This window comes from Thermobia domestica, chromosome 10 (genome assembly GCF_964235325.1).
Source record: "Thermobia domestica chromosome 10, izTheDome1.hap1.1, whole genome shotgun sequence".
NCBI lineage: Eukaryota > Metazoa > Arthropoda > Insecta > Zygentoma > Lepismatidae > Thermobia > Thermobia domestica.
Window position 1 is genome coordinate 73,584,479 of NC_137463.1, and position 25,961 is coordinate 73,610,439.

The 25,961-nt window shown below is 36.1% G+C and overlaps 1 protein-coding gene across 2 annotated transcripts in view; it reads right to left on the minus strand.

Moving 5' to 3' along the window:
- Positions 1 to 25,961, minus strand: part of su(f) (cleavage stimulation factor subunit su(f)) — a 175,910-nt gene that overhangs the window by 88,168 nt on the left and 61,781 nt on the right. Inside the window, exon 4 of one of the 2 annotated variants that reach the window (XM_081728104.1) lies at positions 12,706 to 12,803. The exons of the other annotated variant lie outside the window; for it this stretch is intronic. Within the exon in view, the coding sequence (XP_081584230.1) occupies positions 12,706 to 12,803 (98 nt within the window). The remainder of the gene's footprint in view (positions 1 to 12,705; positions 12,804 to 25,961) is intronic. 2 annotated transcript variants of the gene reach the window in all.

The following is a 25,961-nucleotide window of genomic DNA, read 5'->3' on the forward strand; positions in this document are numbered from 1 at the left end:
GCAAGTTCTACCGCGATGAAATCCATGGACCTTCCAGAACGTTGGCAAAATGTATCCCCATCTATGCTGATGGGGACTATTTGTGATCTTCCAGGTACGTCTTAGGTGACATATCGATGATCGAAGGTGGTGGGTGAAAAAGCGACAGAACTTTCTTGGCTAAATTTATAAGTTCGTTGTGTTCAGGAAAAGCATTGTAGCATAGAAGCCAGTCGACAAACTCCTTAACATCGGTATTGTCACGAGCTTTGCTTGAATGTTTAAGTTCTGCGTGTTCCTCACCCGATTTGTATTCGACATCACAAAAGTTTTCGAGGCTGTGGCTAATTCCAGTTGTGGCTGGGATACTCAAATTCCATTTAGTCACAACACGGTCTGACACTGCGACCATGAGACATAGCTCCAATATTCTTAAGTGACCGCATGAGGCATTGTTTTATAGTCAAGTCGATCAACAAACCACTCCAGAATTTATGAGTTCTTCTGATAGTAAAATACCCACTCTCACAGTACGCATTTTCCTACTCATCTGTGGACTATTTTGCTTTCGAGAGCACACATTTCCTGATGGTACAAGTGGCATGACTTTGCATAATTTAAATGTCCTGCAGCATCCGAAGCATGCCATTAATACACTGAAGATGTAATGCCCAGTTTCCACTTCTTTCAGCATGTATAAATGCTCCAAGAGTTGAACATGACGAAAAGGCTGGGTTTGCTTATGCTTCTGCACTGAATGTAGAAACCGGACAAATTTCTCTTACAGCGTCAAGTGAGCTCCATGCCGACTCAGATGTTCGTCTTAAAGTTTGATGATCGCTAAATCAAAGACCGGGTCCAACAGCGTGAACTGGTTTTGCTCTTGAGAGATGTGAATGGATAATGATAGCTATGTCAGCAAATGAGCCCACACTGCTCTTCAATACATGGATAGTAAAAAGACGAAAGTTGAAATTTGAATATATCAGTGAGACAGGTGCATTTATCTTTTTAGACACGATATAACTACCCATTTTCAAATTTTTGTACTAACATTTTCAAAATCAATAAATAATTATATGTTATAAAATTGTTGTTCCTTTCCATAGATTGCTACTGGTTCACAGCTTTGTAGTGTCAAGCTTGCGGCCGCCATTTTCCATGATATTCGCCGAAGATCCAGTCGGATTTCCAAGGACTTTTAGCATGTAGATTGGACCTCTGTTCCTCACACCTGTATCGAATTTTATCTCTATCTCTCTGTGACGATTTTCTGGAATGGACGTGTGCGGAATAACGAAAACTTCGTTTTATGGCATCAGTAGCGGACATTTTCCATGACAGTGGCTGAAGCTCTACTCGAATTTCCCAGGACGTTTAGCATATTGATTGGATCACTATTCTACACGCCTGTATCGACTTTTATCTTTCTGACGATTTTCTGGCGTTTTGTGTGCGGAATAACTAAAACTTACTTCGTTTTACGATATCAGTGGCGGCCATTTTCCAATATGATGGCTGAAGCTACACTGGGATTTCCCAGGACTTTTAGCATGTTGATTGGACCACTATTCCACACTCCTATACCGACTTTTATCTCTCTCTTACGATTTTCTTGCGTTTTGTGTGCGGATTAACGAAAAACGTAGTTTTACGTCATTGACGGCAGCCATTTTCCAATATGGCGGCTGAAGCTCCACTCGGATTTCCCGGGACTTTTAGTATGTTGATTGGACAACTATTCCACACATTTTTACCAACTTTTATCTCTTTATGAATTTTTTCTAGCATTTTGTCTAATTTGCCTACAGGGTAAAAGCAAACAATTCAGGACATTGAAGGGCAAAAACCATAATGCTTCCACCGTAACATGCTATACATCAATCGAAAGAGAATGAAATGTAGTTACATGGTTTGCAGAATTTGTTATGAAATTGTTGTTTATTGTAAAGTAATCAGCTTCTTTGTAACAGAAAGTGTATTAATGTGCTGTTGTGAAATGAAAGAGAAGTGCACAGTTTAGTTATTGTTCTATTGAGCATCTGTGCAATACTTTCACCATTCTTCATAGAAATGTCGTCTATGGAACGTTACCTCCCAGGCCAAAACAGAAATTTTCAGCTCTATGTGGGTAGGCATCGCTAGTAGCAGTGAAATCGAGAAGACCCGTGGTGTTATGTTACGTACGTCACGGAAAAAGGGGTTAAGTTTATCCTGTACAATGAAAAGCGCATGGTCAACTTTCATTCGTTAAATTATTCAAATAGGTCATACCTTCTAACAGCAGGAATTTACCGCAAACGTTTGTGACATCTGGTTAGCCAATAAAGTACGTGACCAACGAACTGAATGCGTGACGTACGTAACATAACGGTATTTGTTACGTACGTCACGGCAAATAATTTCTAGTCATGCCTGATACTAGCCATCTTTTGCAGTGGAAACAATATATATTAATTGTTCCTGAATCGAGTAGTATTGTTAGTACAAATGGCAGCACTGCATCAACTGCTGCGTGTTCATTAGAGACAGGATTGTCTTAGCGTTGATTTCAGTTATGGTGTGTGTTAAAGTGCACCATTGTCATTTCTTTTCTGCAACTTCCATATATAAATATGGCACCAGTTAGCCCCAGAAGTCCACAACGGAACGCTAGAGAAGTTAAGTGCAGAAGAAAAAGCAGCAAATCGTGAGAAAGAAAAGCATAGAATGCAGCAGTACCCAAAGGCAATGTCAGCATCGAAGGCAAAAACTGCGTCGACAGACAAAAGTACGCATGCAGAAGTCCGCAGCGAAAGGAACCGAGAAGAATCTGTCCTATCTGGATCGAATTTGGGCTATCAGAATGCTGCATCGTTAGCATAGCCCTAGAAGAAAGCTCAGAGTGGTTAAAAAATAGTGGAGAAGTTTGGCGTGGCACAAAAGAAAAAACAACAATGTAAAAGCATCTTACTAAGAAGCAAGGTAAAAGCAACCGTAATTAATTTCTACAAGAGTGACAATATATTCCGAATGCTCCCTGGGAAAAGGATACCGTTTTCATGTACAGCAATGATGGGGAAAAGGAAAGATGCAAAAGAGACTCATGATGTTTTACATCAGCGAGACACATCAGCTCTTCATTACCGAATTTGCAAAAATATACCTATTAGTTAAACTAGTTTCCTAAATCTTCGCCCCAAAGAATGCATTACTGTATCTAAGTGGATCACTTGTCTTGCTTGTCCATACTGTGAGAACATTCAAAAAAATGATTGGCGCCAAAGTGAAATAGAACCAGCTACCAATGACAAAGAACGTGCTTGTTGATGGAAGTGTATGCGATACAGAGAGTGAGATATGTATGAAGAATAAGTGCATGACATGTACGAACGTAAAACATACATCCAAGGTCTGTTGTGTGAACCTGAAGATCGTGAGGAATTGGTTGAAGTTTATCAGTGGAAGAGAGGAACCCTAGAAATTGTTCATTTTCACTGGCGAAACAGTTACTAGTGTATCGGTGTCACATATACAACATAAGAAGACAAAACCAGGAGCTGAGTACCTTCAAAGAAGAAATGAAAATATAGATGAAATGGTTTTGAAGACAGACTTCGCAGAAAATTGCGCAATTAAGCATCAATACGGAGTTATGGCCGCCCACTGGTCAAACGCAGCCGATCCTACTGTCACTATTTACATCACAGTAGCATACTTCACCAATGGAGAGCGAAGTTATGGAGTAATATCTGACACGAAAATCCATGGTGCTTTCCAAGTAGCCGTCTTCAATGATTTAAGATTTTGCTGGAATTGCCCATTAAAAATACACCAGTTGACAGACAGAGCGAGCCAACATTTTAAAAACCGGAAATCCATTGTCTATCTAAAGCTACTAAATGAAATTGTACCAACGGAGTGGAACTTTCACGAATGCTATCAAGGAAGATGGGCACATGATGGAGTTGGAGCAAAGATGCAAAGAGAAGTTTGGTTCCGTGTTCTTTAAGGTAAAATAGTAATGAAAACCGCTAGTGATTTCCATTCCGTCGCTCTCAAAAATACCCAGCAAATTGCATCAAGACACAGCCAACTACGACTTTCCCTTTGTTATACACTTCATGGACGTGAACTTACAGCAACTAAAAGCAATCAAGTCCGCAAGATACGTTGTTCCTGCTAAAAGGTTTGTTGCTGTGATATATGAAACACAAGTGCCGATCTTGAAAAACTCGTACCAACTGCACATTGCAATTTACAGCACCAGTGGAAGTGATACATTTTCAGATCGAGATGAACCTGAGAAAAATATTTCGCAAAATGTCAGAAACAAATTGCTTCCCTCACAAAACGTTGACATCAAAATCGGACCGAGACTTAAAGCATGTGGAACACTCGTAACTGCTGTCGAAAGTGATGGAATGCACCGAGTGAAATACATGCGTGAAAGTGATCAGGGAAAAGACACATTCTTTTGTCATCCACGTGTAGATGACTGATTCTGTGGAACGAAATCGCATCCAGAAAGTTCTTCCAAAACCCCGTGAGAAACGAGATCGCTACACTTTTGCCCACGAGTATCTGAAGGACTTGAACATTACTAATTAAAATGCACACTGTACATTTGTATGCACATTTTTATATTTTTCATACTATGTTGAATTTTGCGATGTCTGCTACTTCCAAACGACTGTGCGTTATCATCACCAAATATCAGTAACTTATATTTGTTCTGTGGCTTTCCAATCGATCTCTCTTCGAGACTTTTAATTTTGAGTCTCCACTCCACAATTGTTTCTTCTAGTCAAAGTGCACGCTGTTACGTACGTCACGAAATATGTGCGTACGTCACGCTAGTTATTATTTTTTTGCTAAGATACCGATGCATCGAAAACTTCGGTTACAATGCAGAAATAGCATAGCAGTAGTCACCTATACACGCAATTTTCTTCGAGCATACACATGCAACAGCAGAGCAGAATTTATCGTTTTCTTCTCGATGTCTGACTTCAATGTCCATTTCATTGTGCGTACGTCACGACGTTTTGCACATTTATGCAATTTGTTTTTGGTAATTGATTGATGTGTATTTTATACCACCTTAAAGCTGCATTTCCTATCTGTCCAATAAAAAAAGAAGTAAAGCGATATCTTCAATATGAAGGCCGCTACACTCAAAGAAAGTCAGAAAAGGAAGTCAACATGTTACGTACGTCACTTTGCTTTCACCCTACACTATTATGGTGGTGTCAAGCGAATGAAAATTCATTTTAAACAATATGAAAATTGACAGGAAAATACAAATATGTTAATTATCCTCAAAACAAGGCATCTTCAGAGTGGGAGTTAATTCTGCATAGATATTTAAATCATTGTAGTTATTGAAAGTCAAATTCCATAGAGAAATATTTTTACACAGGGTTATTTTTATAATCAATGTTTTAAATTTTACTCTGAAGAGCTATATCTGATCGCTCAGCAGAGCTTGACATCCTGTGCTGGCACCCGTAGTGCGTCTAATGAATATACAGATGATAGTATAGCTACAGTTCGAAGTGTGAAGGTTCATTATTAAACCATGAGAGAAAGTTGCACTTAAGTGTGAAACATAATTTTAGTATTTTAAAACATACTTGGTTGAAGATTCTAACGGACATCTTTCAGAAGTAATATAGAATATTTTAATTTTATATAATTATGAATCACAATTCAAATATTGCAATTTACCATTCTTTAATGCTAGAAAATAGTATACACACGAAGCTACCGAATCAGGACGTTTCAAATATATGTTGATGTAGAAATATGCTGTAATCTTCGAAATACGTATGTATATAAGCGCATATGCATTTAATACACTACTTATCTCAATAGATTAAATAAATGTTTCTGATATTCACGCTATATCCAAGAAAACAAAAATATGGCCTTATATATTAAAAGCGCATATTTTAATTCCCCACACTGATATGAATATCGCAGGTTATTGGAAAAAGCTCTATGGATTACCTCACCACAAAAGCACTAAATGTTTGGTTACGAACAGCATTCAGCCTCAAAAAAGTAATACAGGGCACTGTTCTTCATCGCTGAAAGGCGACGAAATATTATAAACTATCAATTGAAAGATGCGCTATTGCGTAAGAGTGTGACATAAACATGAAAAACGATTATGACAAAACTGAAAATGATTTTGTTGTACACTCATGTCCAAAATTATTGTCGTATATCTATAAATATGTTGTTGTAGGAATATAATTTGATAACGAATTCGACCGGTATTTCTTATAATGTTAGTATATGTATAATCGGCAAAGACATATATGTGGCAAATTTCATGTCAAAAGAGCAGTAAATATGAACAATAAAAAGAAAAGAAAATTTTCTTGTTCATTTAGCAACATTTTGTTTTACTCATTCTAATTTTCGTATTTATAATTCTTTTCTTACGAAATTTACCACAAATACACATCTCTTGATTATACACATAGTATCAGTATTAAAAGTACCCTGCAAAATCATTATCAAATTATATTCTTACAAGACAGTTATAGATATGCGACAATATTTTGGACATGAATGTTCAAGTTTAATCTGGATCATTCTGCTCGCGCTGCGGCAGAATGTACATCTATTATATTTTTTTACTACACACAGCTAATCAGTGTCATTCAGTACTCATTTGTGAACTATCCCATTGTTGGAAAATTAACAACACAGGACTTTACTATTTCCAGTTTCAGATTAGTTCTGAAGCAGTTCCGAACATAAAAATGAATCCCCGGCAAACTGGTTGTACGATGTGCAAGAAACTACATCCAACTATTAGGATGGTGCGAATGAAATGTCCATTATGACGCCTGGTGAAAAACTCACCTCAACATATAGACCAGCGATTCCCAATCTTTTTCAACTTGCGGCACACTACGGGTGTAACTTGAATTCTCGCGGCACACATAGATATTATTATTATTTGCAAATATAAAATACCACGGTATTTTTTTTTCTGTGATTACTGATCTCCTTCTCACAGAGATGAAAGCTCGATCACTGGTTTTCCCCTATGTTAATTCATTATGCTTATTTTTTATTCTAATTTTAAAATAGAAAACAATTGCAATGAAATATAGGACTCAGATTCTAAAAAATACGCTTTCTTTTTCGAAAACTGTATCCAACTTTTCACTAAAAACGAAGATCACGAAATAACAAACGAACAAACAAATGTCCTGTACTTTTAACTTTACTGTTTTAACCAAAACCGGTGCATATTATTGCAATCACACAGCTTGCGATGTGTCGAAGTCAAAACACAGCTGTTGAACAAAGTGTTGTTCTGTCATTCACGTGCGAATGAGTGTTCTATGAACGTTCACTTGACGCGTATCGTACAAGTGCTTCCATTTCTCGGTCTTAGTATGACTCTCAATTGAAGCGTAACATAGCAGCTAACCGTGGAAATGTGTACGAGTATTACAATTACAGTATTTTTTTCCATGGTAGAAATTCATAGTAATGTGAAAACAAAATTATACATTTTTTCCTGTCTTGCAATTTGGTTGCTATAGAATTAATAATTTTGTTTCGATTTCCTCGCGGCACACCAGCGGTCCATTCGCGGCACACCAGTGTGCCGCGGCACACCGGTTGGGAAACGCTGATATAGACTAAGGTCACGTGTCTAATCCCACAAACTCAGTACACGTCCACCAAATAGGTTGGGATACTGAGACAGTCAAGAGACGTTGTGTTGTGGAATAGGGTTGTATGAAATTACAAAATGAGGAAAACAACTGTGAATGATTTTTCTTCATGAATTCAAATTGAGACATTCTGCATAGCAAGCTGCAGAAAGCATGAATAATGCATTTGGGTCATGAGCGAACCCATCACTCGCAATTGGTTTGTCAAATTTCGTTCTAGTGAAACAGTAATGCAAAATGAGTCCCATGGGCACCGACCAACATTATATTCGGATGGGTTCACGAATATTGTGGAAGCAGACCCTTAGAAAATGTTTTTGCCATTGCAGACGAGTTAGGCGTACTTCATATCACCGTCGTTCGTAACTGGCCAACAAGTATCTCCGTCTGGAAGTGTACAGTTCTCTAACTGTAAGCAATAAACGGGAAAGTTTTCTGCGTCGGATTGTCACTTTACATGAAAAATGGACCTGCTATGACAATCGTAAATTTTATGGACAATAGTTGGATCGCGACCAACGTCCAGAACGCTTTTCTAAAGCATTTCTTTTCACTCACTAATATTTTTCTTGCTAGCATTGTGGTCTATGGTGGGAGTGCCTTTTTCAGGTGAGGTGAATCCCATAAGTGTAGATCGTTACAGTTCTGAACTAGAAGAAATAGACTGTAAACTTGTCAGTAATCATCCAGCAATTGTCAACAGACAGTGTGTCCTCATATTGAACGACAATATTGTCGTACAAAGGATAGTGCACGCTCTCCATGAGTTACAGTATGAATTCCTTTCTCACTCCCCATATTCCTCAATATCTCTCCCTCACTGACTGACTACCACCTGTTCCGACATACCGATGGATTCTTGGATGAGAATTGATCGGACGGTGCAATGGGCTGATGACTGGGCGGTGCAACATGCAGTTGAGGATTTCTTCATCTTGTAGGCCCCAAACATCTTTCGACATGGAACCAAACTGTCGTCTGAGCGATGCTAAAAGTGATTGTTTTCATAAGACGAGTATTTTGATTAACTAGGAATTGTAGTTTTATTTTATATGACGCATCTGGGGTGAATATTTTATTTACATTATTCAATCAACCTAGTCCTAGCAAGTGACGAAAGGTGAACACAATAGGATATGTGAGTGTTACATGACCTGACTCCAAAATAAACAAATTGCGTACCATGTAGTGTACATCACTTTCATCATAGTTTTTTTTTCATTGGACTGTCATCAATGATTAAAAAATAAACCTGATATAACAAATTACCAATGAACACTACAGTGATTGGATGATATAGTAACCACCATAAAGAGCATGTATTTTGCTGGTGTAATAGTCTGAAGAAGTAACAATTTTTTCATCAGACAAAATGAAATAATTCATTCGGATTCTCATTGTGGCAAACTGGGGGAAATCAATAATAATACTAAACACATTGAGAACACTATTGAATAGACATGATGTTCTTTGTATGATAACACTTATCTCAATATCACACACAGATATCAACAACGTTATGCAAGTTGGAGAATAAGACTTCTTCACTCGCCATATTACACAGTTGTATCTCAAACTAACATCTCTTTCACTGCTTTTCTACTTGGTTGGTGGTTTCAGAATAACGGAATGTGTCATACAATGGGTGAGGGAGGTAATTTCATACAAACCAACAATACAGAGTATTTCACACGAAACAGAAAAGCAATATATTGAAAAACGGTTGGATCTTAAGCAAGCACGAAAACATTTGTGATTGGTTCATAAATCTCTCAATTATAGTAGATAACAGACTCGTTTTGTACGACAGTTGCTACTTTTTCAACCGAAGTGAGATTAAGAAACAGCTTCGAAAACGGGGTTGCCACGTTAGAACTTGCAGCTGTCATAAAAAAAAAAAAAAAAAAAAATCTTGAAACCCTACCATATTTCATCATGTACACAGTCTTGAAAGGGTCATAAAACACTTTTTCCATCTTGCAAGGAGTCGAACAGTGTGCAACTTTCTGGGACGTCTTGCTTGCTACCTGCTATCGCCCTCCAGCTGACATAAAGGAAAAATCAGTTTCGCCGCTTCCGAAACGATGGATTCTTTTGGACAGGGAGGGGGGGTGCGCCAAAATACAAGTTTTTAATGAGGAGGTTCACTGTTTGTCCACTAGAGTGCAGTGTTGCATAGATGGAAATAGGTGGCTTGCATAGGTGGAAATAGGAAATAGGTGGCTTGCTTTCAAGAAGTTGTCATATGTACACAGTAAATAGAAAGATCGGGTGGCAAGGGTTTTTTTTTTTTTATGACAGCTACAAGATTCATTTAACGTGGCAATGTGGCCTAAGATGTCTTCCTTTTAGGTAACTTTCAGTTTGGCCTTCTTTAGATGGAAGACAATATTTAATCCCCACGAAAATACAATGAGTGAAGGAAGTTTTATCGATATTTTGCTGAGAGACGTAGTAAATTTTTGTTTTATTAAGGAACATGGAAGTATTTTTTTTTTTTAATACAACAAAGTTATATTATTACTCATACTAACCTTTACTGTCGACAATTATTGCGTGTGCAGTTAACAAATCAAAAGAAACGGATGGAACTGGTCAACAGAAAGGATGTCGTATAACACGCTGATAAAACCAAACCGCATACAATTTCAACGATCCGTCAGAATTAAGACTTTCGCTGGGAGGTTTTGATGCATCCTGTATCTGGCACCTTTAGACTATCATTTGTTTTAGTCTCTGCAGAACTCCTGAATGATGTCAAGTTAATTTCAAGAGGCCCGTAAAAACAACGTCTCACGATTTTTTGACCGGAAACTTCAGAGATTGTATAACGACGCGATTCTGCTGTTGCCGAAGAAAGAAAGAAAAAAAAAGAAAAGAAAAGAAAAGAAAAAGCAGAAGGTCGTCGAACAAAATAGTGCATATGTGGTTTCACAATATTATTTTCAAATACAATGAATTTATTCTTAATTTTTATCTCCAAAGGCTCAAAATGTTTTTAAAAATCTGATATTGTTATATCTCTTTTCACATTATTAAAGGAATCTTAACATAAATCAGAAACACAGTTTCGTTGTCTTTCTATATTGACTGTTTCAGATAAGAGGCACAGTCATAATTGGTAGGTTGATTTGAACTTTAACGCCCTTTCAGCTATATCAGATGTGAACCTACAGCTTACCATGGGATCTGAGGCATATGAGATTCAACTGGGAATCAAACTCGAGTCTCCTTTGCGAGGAGATAGTGATTCCTTCTTGTCACATTATTAAAAGAGCTTTAAAATAAGTCAGAAACAAATATCTTGTACTCTTTCAGTGCTGAATACTTTAGATCAGACACCGTGATTTTTTTTTTTTTTTTTTTTTTTTTTTTTTGCAATTTTACAATATACTTGGAAATTTCATTTTTACATTTGGCATCCTATTTATTAACAGCCTTGTAACCACAGAATTTCACATCACATGGGTGTTTGGGTGTTGTTTTGCTCATAAATTTTCAAGATTTATGAAATTATATATATATATATATATATATAATCGAAGACTTCGAAGAATGGTACAAAAAATCATGAAATTGTAACTGATAATTTCGAATAATGTGTTGAAGAATTATATAAAAACAGTATGTAATATGTGCGATTGAATTTTAAATAGTGATAACAATGAAACAAATAAGACAATACTGTAGCTCATATAGGTCAAATATTTAGTACTTAACTTCGTACTTACAAGGGTTCCAAACTAGGGTTGTCAATTAACCTGATTTTTTGCCAGGCTCAGCTATATATTTCGAGGTTAAAATACTCTGTTCTGAGGATTATGAACAGGTGCCGGTAATTTTATTTTCCAGTATTGGCAGCTCTATTCCAACCCTGAAAGTCCTTTCAATATGACACCGTTTGCAGGTTCAGATGTCCCGAAATATTGACAGAATCCAGTACATATTCTTAAACAATACAAAAAGTGAATTCAGCTGGAGGTATAATTCACTTACTCATACGAGCATGCAAAGGATAAGGCTGGTAAGTTCAAATTTAAATAAATACACCAGTTCAAAAATTATCACAGTTTTGTTGGTGTTTTCTTTCTTTTCTTTTTTTCAAAATAAGGTTACATCGTTGTATGCTCAGTTTCAAACATTACACAAAAGCACACAAAAAATCATTCCAATGTTAATTTCATATTTGAAGTCAAAACACCTCTTAACACAATAGGTGTTCACGGACGTATGCTCCAATGCATTTTTTTATTATTATTATTTCTTAAAGAGGCGGGATGTACATATACAAATGAACTTACATTGGAGATCAAATTCAAAATAAATTTTCCAGTAAATAAAATAATAATTTGTACTCGATACGCAATGTTTACACAAATAAGCTGATTCGCAATAAAAATTAAATAACAAAGGAATCATAGTTACATAAAAAATATCATCTACTCGTACATTTGAAACAAAGGACGTACAATAAACTAATTACAAAATATAGACTGAACAAAACAACTAATCAATCCACTATTCCAAATCTATACAATCCACGGCACGTTGTACTAAGAATCAATTGTATGCACGAATCTCCTTTGTCCAATCCTGTGACAGGGGCAAATAAGTTCATCGTTCACACCCCCATTAAATGTCCACTTAATCAATCCTCTATCCAGTAAAAATGCTTTTAAAAAATTTAATTCTTTCCAAAAGAATTATAAGTCTCCACATCTATTTGCAAGCTATTAAAATATTCTCTTATCTGGCTTGTGTTTAATGTTATTGTGAAAGCAGAGGATCATTTTCACTGTAACGAGTAAATACATTTCTACATTGATATTTTATCTCAAACATTGATTTTAATGTGTAAATCGAACAACATGTAATATTGTAAGTTGATCTATTATAATAGAAAATCTTTTTAAAATATTGAATAATTACTAAATATAAACATGACTCGTACAGAAATTTTTAAAAATATCAATTTATGTATAAGTTATTTTTTTATGGCGATACTGTTTATTTACTATAAATAGAAATAGTTTTTACTTACTTGTATGTAGGTAGAGTAGCTTTGGTTTCCTTCACATATGTGAGGTAAAGTTTCCACAATTCAATATTGAGTACCTTCATCAAACAGCGCTGAAACAGCTAGACAAATACATTACATGTTTTAGTTTATAGAGAAATCAAATTTAACATTAAGTAAAAATGCATCAATAAGGCATTCAAAGGTAAATAAATATTTTAAAAACAAGATTTCAAATATTATTTATTACTGAAATTACAGTATGTATATTAGAATGTGTTACTTCCAATAATTTGCTGTAATGTAGTACAAGTTGTATTTTACAGGGCTATTGATTGGGTTTAACAAAATGCACAATATTTGCTTTGCTTCTTCATGTTTCTGATGGAATGCAGGGAAGTATGTTGATTTTCCTACGAATGTTTTGCACTGCTTTTACTTTGCTTCTTTAAGACATTTTGTAACATTTTTCTCCATATTCTTTCTTTCCGTGGATGATAAACTGTATATATATATATATATATATATATATATATATATATATATATATATATATATACAGGGTGGTTCAGTAATGTTGGACAGCCCTGAATAAATCGGAAACCAGAAGAGATATTAGCAAGAGTTTGGTGGATCCAGATACTTGTGGAAGGGGGACGTCTTTTGAGGTACCACACATTGTTACCAGGTCAACAGTGTTGCCAGCTCAGTACAAAGTTGTATTTTTTTAAATGGAACATATAGAAGTTTATGCCATCAAAAGAATTAGTACAGAATGGGAATACCAACAAGCGAAACCGCACCTGTCAGTGTTGCCAAATAAGGAAGTTATAAAGCTTCAAAGATCAAGAAATTAAAGTATCCGTAGAGCAAAACTAGCAAAAAGGCGAGAAAAATAATACTACGGAATGAAAAGAAGTAACCGAAAGAGTAAACCAAAGAACGCACAGCATCCAGTGAGTAACAGGGTTGCCACAGCAAAGGGGGAAAAATTGAAAATTTTGCAGTTGCTATAGGAGGAAAAGTGCCCATATGACATAATGCTGGAAACACCATAGGAAGTCTATGTAAGATTCAGGAATCCTAATAGCGTTTGTTCGAAAGCAATATCTCTAACCGTTTCCGAAATAAACCGAAGTTGTGCGGAGTTTGCAACACTGCATAATAATTCCCTCGCCCTCCAAACTACAGGAACGAGTAATGAAAATGATACGCCCAACAAAAAGTAAGAACTACACGGGTCTAATCGTCAAATCAATTATGCAGTGTTGCAAACCCCGCACACCTTTGGTGTATCTCGAAAACGGTTAGAGATATCGCTTTCGAACAAATGCTATTAGGATTCCTGAATCTTACAAAGACTTTCTATGGTGTTTCCAGCAATATGTCATATGGGCACTTTTCCTCCTATAGCAACTGCAAAATTTTCAATTGTTTTCCCCCTTTGCTGTGGCAACCCTGTTACTCACTGGATGCTGTGCGTTCTTTGGTTTACTCTTTCGGTTACTTCTTTTCATTCCGTAGTATTATTTTTCTCGCCTTTTTGCTAGTTTTGCTCTACGGACACTTTAATTTCTTGATCTTTGAAGCTTTATAACTTCCTTATTTGGCAACACTGACAGGTACGGTTTCGCTTGTTGGTATTCCCATTCTGTACTAATTCTTTTGATGGCATAAATTTCTATATGTTCCATTTAAAAAAATACAACTTTGTACTGAGCTGGCAACACTGTTGACCTGGTAACAATGTGTGGTACCTCAAAAGACGTCCCCCTTCCACAAGTATCTGGATCCACCAAACTCTTGCTAATATCTCTTCTGGTTTTCGATTTATTCAGGGCTGTCCAACATTACTGAACCACCCTGTATATATATATATATATATATATATATATATATATATATATATATATATATATATATAAATTTTGCTTTGTTATGCGTCAGAGTAGCACGTTAATATGGTGCTGTTGCTAACGGCGACTGCTATGAATTAAATATTTAATTTTTTAAAAAATATACATATCCAGTATGTAAAAACTGAAAACGAAGTTCATAGCATTTTTCAGAATATAAATACAGTATAAACTGTTGAACGTACTACCTGAAAGCGCACGATATACAACGAAAGTACACAGCGTATATTATATATATATATATATATATATATATATATATATATATATATATATATATTTGGTCTAGGAATTAATTCGTGCGGGTGGACAAGAGATGGCGCAACGAACGGAGCGTCCCACAGTTCCGTGTATCCACACATGCGTTACAAACCCCTGTCATCGCGTATCGTTCGTAGTATAGGGCAGTGGATTAAAGCGTCAACAACACCAGTTTGTAGTTAAGTGAACATGGCGCAATTTGTGCCTGATAAAGTGTTTTTGCGGGGTGTCCTGCTGCATTACTTTAACATGCAGAAAAGTGCGACTGAAAGTCATCGTATTTTGGTGGAAGTGTATGGTGACCGTGCTCTAGCTGAGCGAACGTGTCAGAAGTGGTTTGCACGGTTTAGAAGTGGTGATTTCGGCTTGGCAGACCAAGAGCGAGCTGGACAGCCAAAAAAATTTCAAGACGAAGAATTGACAGCATTGCTCGAGCAGGATTCGTGTCAAACGCAGGAACAACTTGTAGCAGCATTAGGCGTTGATCAAACAACAGTCTCCAAACGCTTGAAAGTCATGGGAATGATTCAAAAGATGTCACATTGGGTTCCACATGAATTGAAAGACAGAGACGTTGAAAGACGAAAAACCATTTGCGAATTGCTGCTTCAACGACAGAGCAGTACGGGTGATGAGAAGTGGATCCATTACGAGAACCCTAAACGAAAAAAGGCCTGGGTGAAACCAGGTGAACCAGGTCCATCACAACCAAAACGAGATATTCACTGTGCAAAGGTTATGCTGTGCATATGGTGGGATATGAAAGGTGTAGTGTACTATGAGCTGCTGCAACCGGGTGAAACTATGAATGGAGAACGTTATCGACGACAATTAATGCGTTTGAAGCAAGCTCTGGCCAGAACACGACCAGAATGGGAGAACAGACATGATAAACTTATTGTTCAACATGATAACGCTCGCCCACATGTCGCAAAACCGGTCAAAACCTATTTAGAAAATGTCGGATGGGAAGTTTTACCCCACCCGCCGTATTCACCAGACGTTGCTCCTTCGGACTCGGACTACTACTTGTTCGATTGCATGAACAACGATTTGATTGGACAGCGGTTTACTTCTTCAGAAGATATCGAAACATGGGTCTCTGACTGGATCGCTTCCAAGGATGAGGACTTCTTTCGCCACGGACAATATTTTTCTTAAGGTATTTATGTATTTTGTGTTTGTACTACAGCTTCAATGTGTGCGTACCAACCGCACGAATTAATTCCTAGACCAAATATATATATATATATATATATATATATATATATATATATATATATATATATGAGAGAGAGAGAGGTGATTTTATAATGTAATCATACTAAGAAAGTATCATGTACAATAATCCGTATTATTCAACTACTATAGAGTAACAAATACATTACTTTCTTTCTCCTTAAAAATACTCCATCTTTTAAAATCAAACCATAAGGGAGTTTCGAAATCAATATCAAATTATTGCATTTGCTGTAAGTAAATAAAAGTTATATTTATAACGCTCAATATTCATCTATATAATTAACTAATAAACTTTATCGTCAATGAAAGTGCAGACTATTAACTCTATTTTTCTTGCAGACCGCTTACCGTAGGATAAAGCATTTTCGAACATAAATTATTAAAGTACAAATGTAATCGAAAGATCGGAATATGTACTGAAACTGAAAATGTCTATTCAAGTAATTGCTGTTTTTACGCAAAGTAGCCAACCTCAGAGAACAAAATACTCGATTTTCGTTTTTAAAATTATCGTATATTACAAAAATTTATTATATATTTGTTAAGCATAGGATAATTGTAGAAACAAGTATAATACTAATAGCAATAATATATAATAAAACTTATCTACAAGGAGTGATCAGAAAGTAAGGTTACAAGGCCTGCAGTCAAACGTGTATATATTATTTCATATAACCAATACAGCCAATAGATAGCACATACATTAGGCTATTTTCGACAGCCTTCATATCGATTAAGGCACTTGTCGCATCGTGGAATGAGTTTGAACATTCCCTCCTGTTAAAAATCCTGTCCTTGTGTATTCAGCCACGTTGTCACGAAGTGTTTTCGTACTGCAGACTATCGTGCACAATATGATGAACGCTTCCGAACGATATTCCCAGTCTGCCATCAGATGCCGTAATGTGATCCTCCTACTGTTCTGAATCAGCTCCTCCACGCAAGCTGTGTTCAAATCTGTTGATGCCGTGCTGCGTCGGCCACTGATCCTCCTTGGTGAAGTTTCCTTTACCATTTTGCAAAAAGTTGACGAGACATTACAGTCTCTCCGTAAATATCTACCAGCTGCCGGTACATTTCAGCCGCGGTTACATGTTTCGTTCACAGAAATCGAATAACTGAGCAGGCTTCTTCGCGAGACCAGTTTTCCAAATTAGTCGCCATTTGTGTTTACCTACAACTAGCGCCGTATGTAGCGGGTGGCTGAAATTCTGTACAGTTATCAACTACATGTATTCAAATTACCGCACAATCCTCATTCCTTTGTAACACTCTAGAAATATCGGTCTTGAAACCTGTTTCTGATCTTCCCTCGTAGTAATCTTCAGTTTCGAAATCCAAATTGGCGTCACTGTCCTCACTGTTTTTTAAATCCTCATTAACACTACTCTGAACAACAATATTTCTATCCCCCTCGTAAATATAACTGAATTTAAAGAATTGATGCAAGTTGCTATTTGCCAATTCCGAAATTGTTATTGATTTATTTTAGCGGGAATGACTGTTAAAATCCTGAATGTGTGTGTAGTTGATAATTATTTAACGGGCATCTACAATTTATTTGCACATTCAAAACCGAAAAAAAGTGCATTATTATCGTATAGTCATCTATTATCGCAAGGACATTACCATATATAGCATTAAGGCCTAAATTATCGTATATCACGAAAATTATCGTATGGTTGGCAAGTCTGCCCCTAGAAGTAAAATGCCAGCATCTGTCACCGATTCGGATATACCTACGAAGGCTCTACTGCTTCAAGACAAAGAAAAGCATAGATGGAACTACAGCAAGATCACAATTGCCGAAGAGGTGAATGCTTAACGAAACGAAGTCGCACATAAGGTACGACTCCCGCTTTTGCTAAAAAGTTAACCAAATGCTAAGAAGTTGTGTTTAATCCATTAACGCCTTCTAGATATAGCAGAATGGCATTTCTAGTTGAAAGACATGATAGGAAAAGACAAGGCGATCAAAGCAATATACAGTATTCTTTAATGGTGGATGGATGTGCCAACTCTAGAATGTTTGAATAAGCAAACGGAAAGTGTATATACAGTACATTATATATATTTGAAATTTCATAATATACCTATTACATGTATCCATTATATTTTGTTGCAAAGCAACGAACTTTAGTTTTATGAAATTTCAAAAAGGTAAACCATGATATTTTCCTTCTTTTGCTAGTTATTTAACGAATTTCTGTTAGCAGCAACTACTTAATCTCTATTTTTCATATTTGTACTACTGTTCCTTATTCCAACTATTAGATAAGACATTTTCTTGAAAGTAAGTGATATTTGCCAACGAGATTTTTTTTTTTTTTTTAATCTGGTATTTGTTTCATTGGAATCAAACAAATGGGCTTAGTAGTTACAAGGAGTCAAAACATCAATCTACTATTCTGGTTTTATGATGTGCATTAACCACCAATTTTGACATTGTAATGATTAGCTATCTGGCCTAAACAGTTAAAAGGTATAGAAGTAAGTTAATTTCGAACATTTTGAACACTTATTTACCTAGAAATAAATTACTATTGAAAACTTCTTTTTTTGAAAACGCGCTCCTCTTTTTTGAATTTACCTTTCATATTTCAGGGAACTTAATTTTGAAATGGAGCGCGGAAGAGGAAAAAATCATACCTACTCCCCGAAGTGGAAAACACTCGACGATGTCACAGAATGGTCAATTTATTTGAAATCACCTAATGAGGTTGCTAACAAAATTTATTATTTTGTAATTTTTGAACACAAGGTTGTACTATATTTAGGTAGCTGGAAAGATCTTTCAGATGTTCAGTTTTTGATTGATCGGCTATTTTGTATAGGCGCGTCAACCTATTTCGGTTTTCACAAACGTTTGCGGTAAACGCTGTCGGTTTTATGCAGAGTCGTTTTGACGCATGATTAGTGTCACACTAAAGGCCTGACTACTGCAGGAAACATGTTAGTCGAACTCTTTAGTATGGCACTAATCACGCGTCATAACGACTCTGCATAAGGCCCTGTATCTCTATTATTTTGAAGATATTGATTTCAAACAAAAATCATTTGAAAGATAATTAAATGTGCAACATTTTATGTCCAGTGTACAATAAGCATACTTACACTACAAATACTTGTTGTTGTTGTTGTTGTTGTTAAACGGAAACGGTAAAAGGAAATTGTTACTTTTGAAATAACAAATTTTGGAGAAGAAAACAAGACATCTTTCATACAGACTTGGTGGTACCTACTTACCAGAAAAGTTTGATACTGGAGATTATTTATTTTATTTATTTATTATTGTATTTATTTATTTTTTATTTTATTTTTTTGTTACAAAGGGAAGGTGATCAAATACTGATTCAACTCGCAAGGGAAGAGAGGGAGATTATATATCGAAGTGGAAGATGGTTTATGTACCAATCAAAAGCACTAATGATGCCTATTACGAAACTGTAATTTAAAAATTCCGAATGCATTTACTGTGCGAGTTATATGAATATACAGGGTGTCCAGAAAATCCGTTTCCACCCCTAGAAATCGCAAACGACGAGACAGATGCCAAAACAGGAAAACACGTGTTTGATCATTTTAAAAGTACAACGTATCAAAGCAAAAAATGTCCCAGGGCCACCCGCTGGGTCCCAGCGGGGTCCAACTTAAAAATTGCAAAACGTAAGGGGGTTAAGTAGCATATTGTTGCAAATCTGTTGGGAAATGAAAGATGTAAAATCTCTCGACTCCCTAAAATTACCCTGTGCAAAATGGCAGCCGGTCAAAATGTCAGCAAAAACGTCATTGTAAAGTCTATGGCCAACCCAAAAAAGCTGAAACGGTGATACAGATGTCAAAACAGGAAAACATGTGTCATATTTTCAAAAGTACAATGACTGAAAGTAAAAATATTTGTCCCAGGGTCCCAGACAGGGTCCTACTCAAAATTTTCAAATTTTGGTAAGGCAGGTCAAGTAGCATATCGTTGGGAAGCTGTTAGGAAATGAAAGAAGACGGAACAAGTCTCGACTCTCTAAAATTACCCTGTGTAAAATGGCCGGTTAAAATGTACAGTGAAACCTGTCTATGTTGGCCACCACCGGTTCCATTGAAAAGTGTTCAACTTAGACAGGTGGCCAACTTACAGAAAATAAGTGTGATTGGTGTATTTTTAGAATAGGGTTTCTAGTATTACTTGATTGTATAATTTTAATAAGCAACGGCACAACGGATACTTTTAAACCTTTCTCTTTCTGAAACCTAGTCTGGTACATTGATTTATTCGGATTGAAAAAAACAATAACACAAACAACCATAAAATCAAAACATATATACGCAGGTTATTAAAATTGATATTGTAGCACATTGAGTTATCCAGATTGAAAACAAGAAAAGCAAAATTATAAATTGAACAATTTATATGCAGTTTATATGTTTATATAATTTTTTTCGGCAGTGACAAATATTTTCTGTAGATACCTTTTGAAAAGTAGCAAATCAGTTACTAATAACAAATTTACTCATGGTGGTTCATTCTAGACGTCTTTTATTCTTTTTGGCACATATGCACATTTTGATTTCGTAGTTAACTACCTTTTGTTATTGAGCTACAAGTGCTTCCCCTGGAGCGAAAGATATTTCGAGAAAATCTTAAGGGAATTCATATCTCAAAACCGCTATCTTTCGACAAGCTGTCAGGTGCCAATAGATGACAATTGAGATTGTTAGCTTTAACCTTGAGAATTTTTTGGAATTACTAAAGCTCCCCACTGATGAAAGAAGCCGATATAATGGTTTTACCAAAACAGATAGGGTAAACAAATACGTACAATCATTTCCTGAATTCTTGTACGTGCTTTTCCTTATTTACATCTTCCTTCACCACCCCTTTGTCAGGCTAGTGTTCTGGCCATTGACCTCCAAGAACAAATCGTGCGAATCTATGCTTCTCTGTCTCCAGTAACAAATACAGACAGAACATTTGGCTCTCATATGGGAATACGAGAGAGTTAAGAAAAATAAAACTTATTTTGCGTGGCCAAGATATGCAGGTAAATTTATCATTATCATCATAGGATAAACATTGCTTCAATGCGGCCAACTTCCAAGATAGAGAGATGGCCAACTTACAGAGTAATAAGTAACGTATGTCTTATGGGAAAATGCAGGTTCAAGACGAACCAGGCCAAGATAAGCAGGTGGCCAAGTTGTCAGGTTTCACTGTACATCTTCATTTCTATTCTCCGAGCGCATTCACTTTCCATTTAGCAACCGGCACTTCTTGTCACTGCGAAACATTTTTACGTATACTTGCTATTCCTGGTGCAAGACTTTTTTTTTCTTTATTCACTTTATAATTGATAATCCAGACAACGAGCATAAGTACCACTATTGTATAGTCATAAACATAAATAAATAGAGGTAAGAGTCTCTATTTCTTCTGGCTCCAACCTCTACTTATTTATGTTCGTGGTTATACATTATATGTTCACTAGTCAGTTCTATACTCAAAGATGTCAAATGTTACGTCTTTTCTTTTCTTTATTTCTTAATTTGCTTTTATTTTATTATATTTTTATTTATTTAGACATTACTGGGCCCAAAGAGCAGAATCTCACAGTAGGGACATTTCCTTTTCGTTGACTACAAGAATTAAAGTGAAAATAAACTAAAGCCCGGCCACAGAAAGAAGAACTAAAACGCGAGATGTTTGCAGCGTTATCGTAGAGCGTCAAGACTTGTTCCATCTGTTTTCATTTAACAACAGCGTTCAAACGATATGCTACTTGACCCCTCTTGCATTTTGAAAATTTTAAGTAGGACCCCGTCCGAGACCCTGTGGAGGACCCTGGGACAAATATTTTTACTTTCAATCATTGTACCTTTGAAATGATGCCACACGTGTTTTCCTGTTTTGATATGTCTCACCGTTTCAGGTTTCATGGGGGGTGGCCATAGACTTTACAATGTTTTTGCTGACATTTTGAACGGATACCACTTTACACGGAATAATTTTAGAGAGTCGAGACTTCTTCCGTCTTTTTTCATTTCCCACAGCATTCCAACCATATGCTACTTGACCTGCCTTACCAAAATTTGAAAATTTTGAGTAGGACCCTATTTGGGACCCTGGGACAAATATTTTTATTTTCAATCATTGTACTTTTGAAAATATGACACACATATTTTCCTGTTTTGACATCTGTATCACCGTTTCAGCTTTTTTGGGTTGGCCATAGACTTTACAATGACGTTTTTGCTGACATTTTGACTGGCTGCCATTTTGCACAGGGTAATTTTAGAGAGTCGAGACATTTTACGTCTTCTTTCATTTCCCAACAGATTTCCAACGATATGCTACTTAACCCCCTTACGTTTTGCAATTTTTAAGTTGGACCCCGCTGGGACCCAGGGACATTTTTTGCTTTGATACGTTGTACTTGTAAAATGACCAAACACTTGTTTTCCCGTTTTGGCATCTGTCTCATCGTTTGCGATTTCTAGGGGTGGAAACGGATTTTCTGGATACCCTGTATATTCATATAACTCGCACAGTAAATGCATTCGGATTTTTTTTTTATTATTACAGTTTCGTAATAGGTGTCATTAGTGCTTTCGATTGGTATATAAACCATCTTCCACTTCGATATATAATCTCCCTCTCTTCCCTTGTCAGCTTCCCAAGATTGGGTTATATTTCCTCCCTTAACCATATATTCAAGCCAGAATTCGTACAAATTAACTACTTCTGGTTTCAACTTTTATCACCGCCGGGAATTCAACGCGAGTTTCCCACGCCGAAGATGCGTTCGTTAACCATACTGCCGTGAGGAAGCACTAAGAGGAAAAACGAGCTCGGAGAGATTAGAGATTCACTCACACAAGGTGTTCGAATTTCGAGTTCAGCTGAATTCTACATGACAGATGCAGAAGGAGGAACGAAGAATATTGAACGCAGTAACACGTAGAAGCATTACTGGTTTTACAGTAAAATGATAGCAAAAATAGCAAAAATGATAGCGATAGCAAAAATAGTAATAAATTATCAGTCATCCAGTTTACACATCTGTACAAAATTTCAGAGTTCTAGTAAGTATGGAAAACGTGAAATTAAAGCTGCAAAATCACACTGAATATTGGCCTAATGAAAAACTGTAATAAAACGTACATCCACCCGAAAAAATGGGTGTTCATAGTCGGCATACACTTTCTAAAAATAACTTCTGAACGAATTAAAAAATAAAATACACTATTTAGTAACTCAGAAAATTACGATCTCTCTACATCAAAGAAGATTAGTGGAACTGTCACGAAATTATAACAAAAGAATGTAGTGATGTGAATAACATTGCTGCTGGTAACAGCACATTTACCGGTAGAATGACTCTTTTATATGATTTCTAAAATTCAGACATCTTGCTATACCGATCTTCTAGCTGAATGTATGGGGTAGGTATTCAGAATCCTGTCCTTCATGATTTCTTTTGTAGTCATACATTAAGAAGCTATATTGAGAAATCTATCTCTATTATATAATATGAAAGACACGAAGATATTCTTTATTCTTGATAAATTAACTACCTTAATTTACACTAAACTGGCTTGTATTTTGTAAATATATATACATAATGACTGAACAATACAACTTTATCCTATTTTGGCAATACTGCTAACCTGTTAATATTGCAGAGTATTTCAGACAATGATTCCTGTTTTAACACTTGCATTGTACAAAATTACAGGTTACTTATGTGTTAATTTAAAAATTTCAAGATAAACAGTCCATCATAATATACGAATGTATTTATCAGGAGTTCTAGAAGTGGCGCCCACGAACTAGAGAGCATTATTCTTCAAGTTAAAGCGAGAAATATATATAATTGTATACTTTTCGGGTTCCTCGCCTGCAGATGCGAATTGCACAGTGTGGCATCATCACAGATAAAGAATCACAGAGTAGATCTGCCAATCCATTAAACAGTTCCAGATGGCAGTTAAATCGAGTTGAGTTGAATTGATTTTGAGTTTAACGTCCCGTTCAGCAGCGAGGCCATATGAGACGTGGAGCTACTGATTAACGGGGAATCCGTACCACATGAGCTCCCGCCGAGAATCGAACCCGGGCCTCCCACGCCAAAGGCGCGTATGCTAACCGCTTAGCCACGGAGGAGCTCGGCAGTTAAATCGATAGATGGACATTAGCACTATCTATTAACGAAACAATTTGATCAATGTAACTTTTTCTTACATCGAAAATACAACTTTTTCTTAATTATTTTTGTAGAATACTGAAGGTTTCAAAGCTGTTTATAGTCGACCTCTTCAAGTTCAAATAACACTGAAGAATGAAAATGTTCAAACAAAAATAGAACATGTATAGAAGTTTCTCAGCCCCAATAACCTACGTATGCATGAAAGAGATCACTGCCGAAGTTGAGTTTTAGACTGAAACAGTATTTCCACATCCACTTTGCTGGAGGGAGTAATTCACGTGATTTATACCGACCAGTAACAGTTAATTTGATGCATGACCTGTCGGATCCAGACACTGGAACATAGAAACCCTTCGTGACAAACGGGCAATTACTCCATTGGGATATTGAACGTAACCAAGCTGGATATGTAACGGCTACGAACGGAATGCCAGAACAGTGCATTAATTACACTTATATGTCACAGCAGCTACAAAAAAGCCTAATTTGATCATTTTAATTATTAATTCCCTTTGAAAAGAAAAAGAACAAAGATTGCTCCGTCCATGACTGATACCAATTGCAGATCTACGTGGTTTTAATCAAAAGAACATTTATTTTCACATTTCTATGCATGAACACTTCTTTTTTATCCAATAAAATGAATAAACGAAATTTTAAAAACGGACAAATTTTAAACTAAACAAAAAGCGCTATCCTTTACAGGCATTTAAGAATAAATATTGATAAAACATTTAAAGTGGAATTACCATATTCAATATCTTACTAAAGTTTTAAGAAAATTGTCATGCAAATTTGTCCAATTGAGAAATGTTGCTAATTTCGAAATATTGCGTATTGTATATCATGCCCTTGTACAGAGCGTATTAAATTACGGTATATTAGTTGGCGTGCTGCTTTACTCCACCTACTTAAAATCAATAATTGTGCAGCAACATATTTTGAGAATATGTCTTAATAAACAACTAGGTGAAAGTAAATTTAGAAACTCTATGTACAGCATTTTCAATATTATCTATTAATTGTATATGAAAACTGTTTTAATTTATCTGAGAAATAATATAAATAAATGGCAAGCATTTGATCAAGTGTATATGCAACTAGGAATGTAACACAAAAACATTTATCTATAACAAGTTCATCACAAGTTAGACCACTGTTTTCCTCGGTAGCTTGTTTTCAAGATCTCGTCACCCAATACATGTGGTCGTCCACTGCGAAGTATATCCAAAGTCTTACATCCCCCGAGTGAAATTTCTGGAACCAATGCCTGGCGGTGCGTACGTTCACGGTATACTCTCCAAATGTTTGGCATATACAGCGACTTCATGCGGCAGCTGACAGGTCCATTTTAAAGTCATTCGATTTAAACAAACACACGCGAACAAGCTGCTTCGATACCTCCATTTCTCTTCGACACTGGATGAGCTATGACTTGTATGTACACTCATGTCCAAAATTATTGTCGCATGTCTATAAGTATATTGTTGTAGGAATATAATTTGATAACGACTTCGTCCGGTATTTCTTATAATGTTAGTAAGTGTATAATAGGCAAGGACATGTATGTGGTAAAAAAGCAGTAAATAAGAACAATAAAATGAAAATAAAACTTTCTTGTCCAGTTAGCAACATTTTGTTTTACTCATTGTAATTTTCGTAT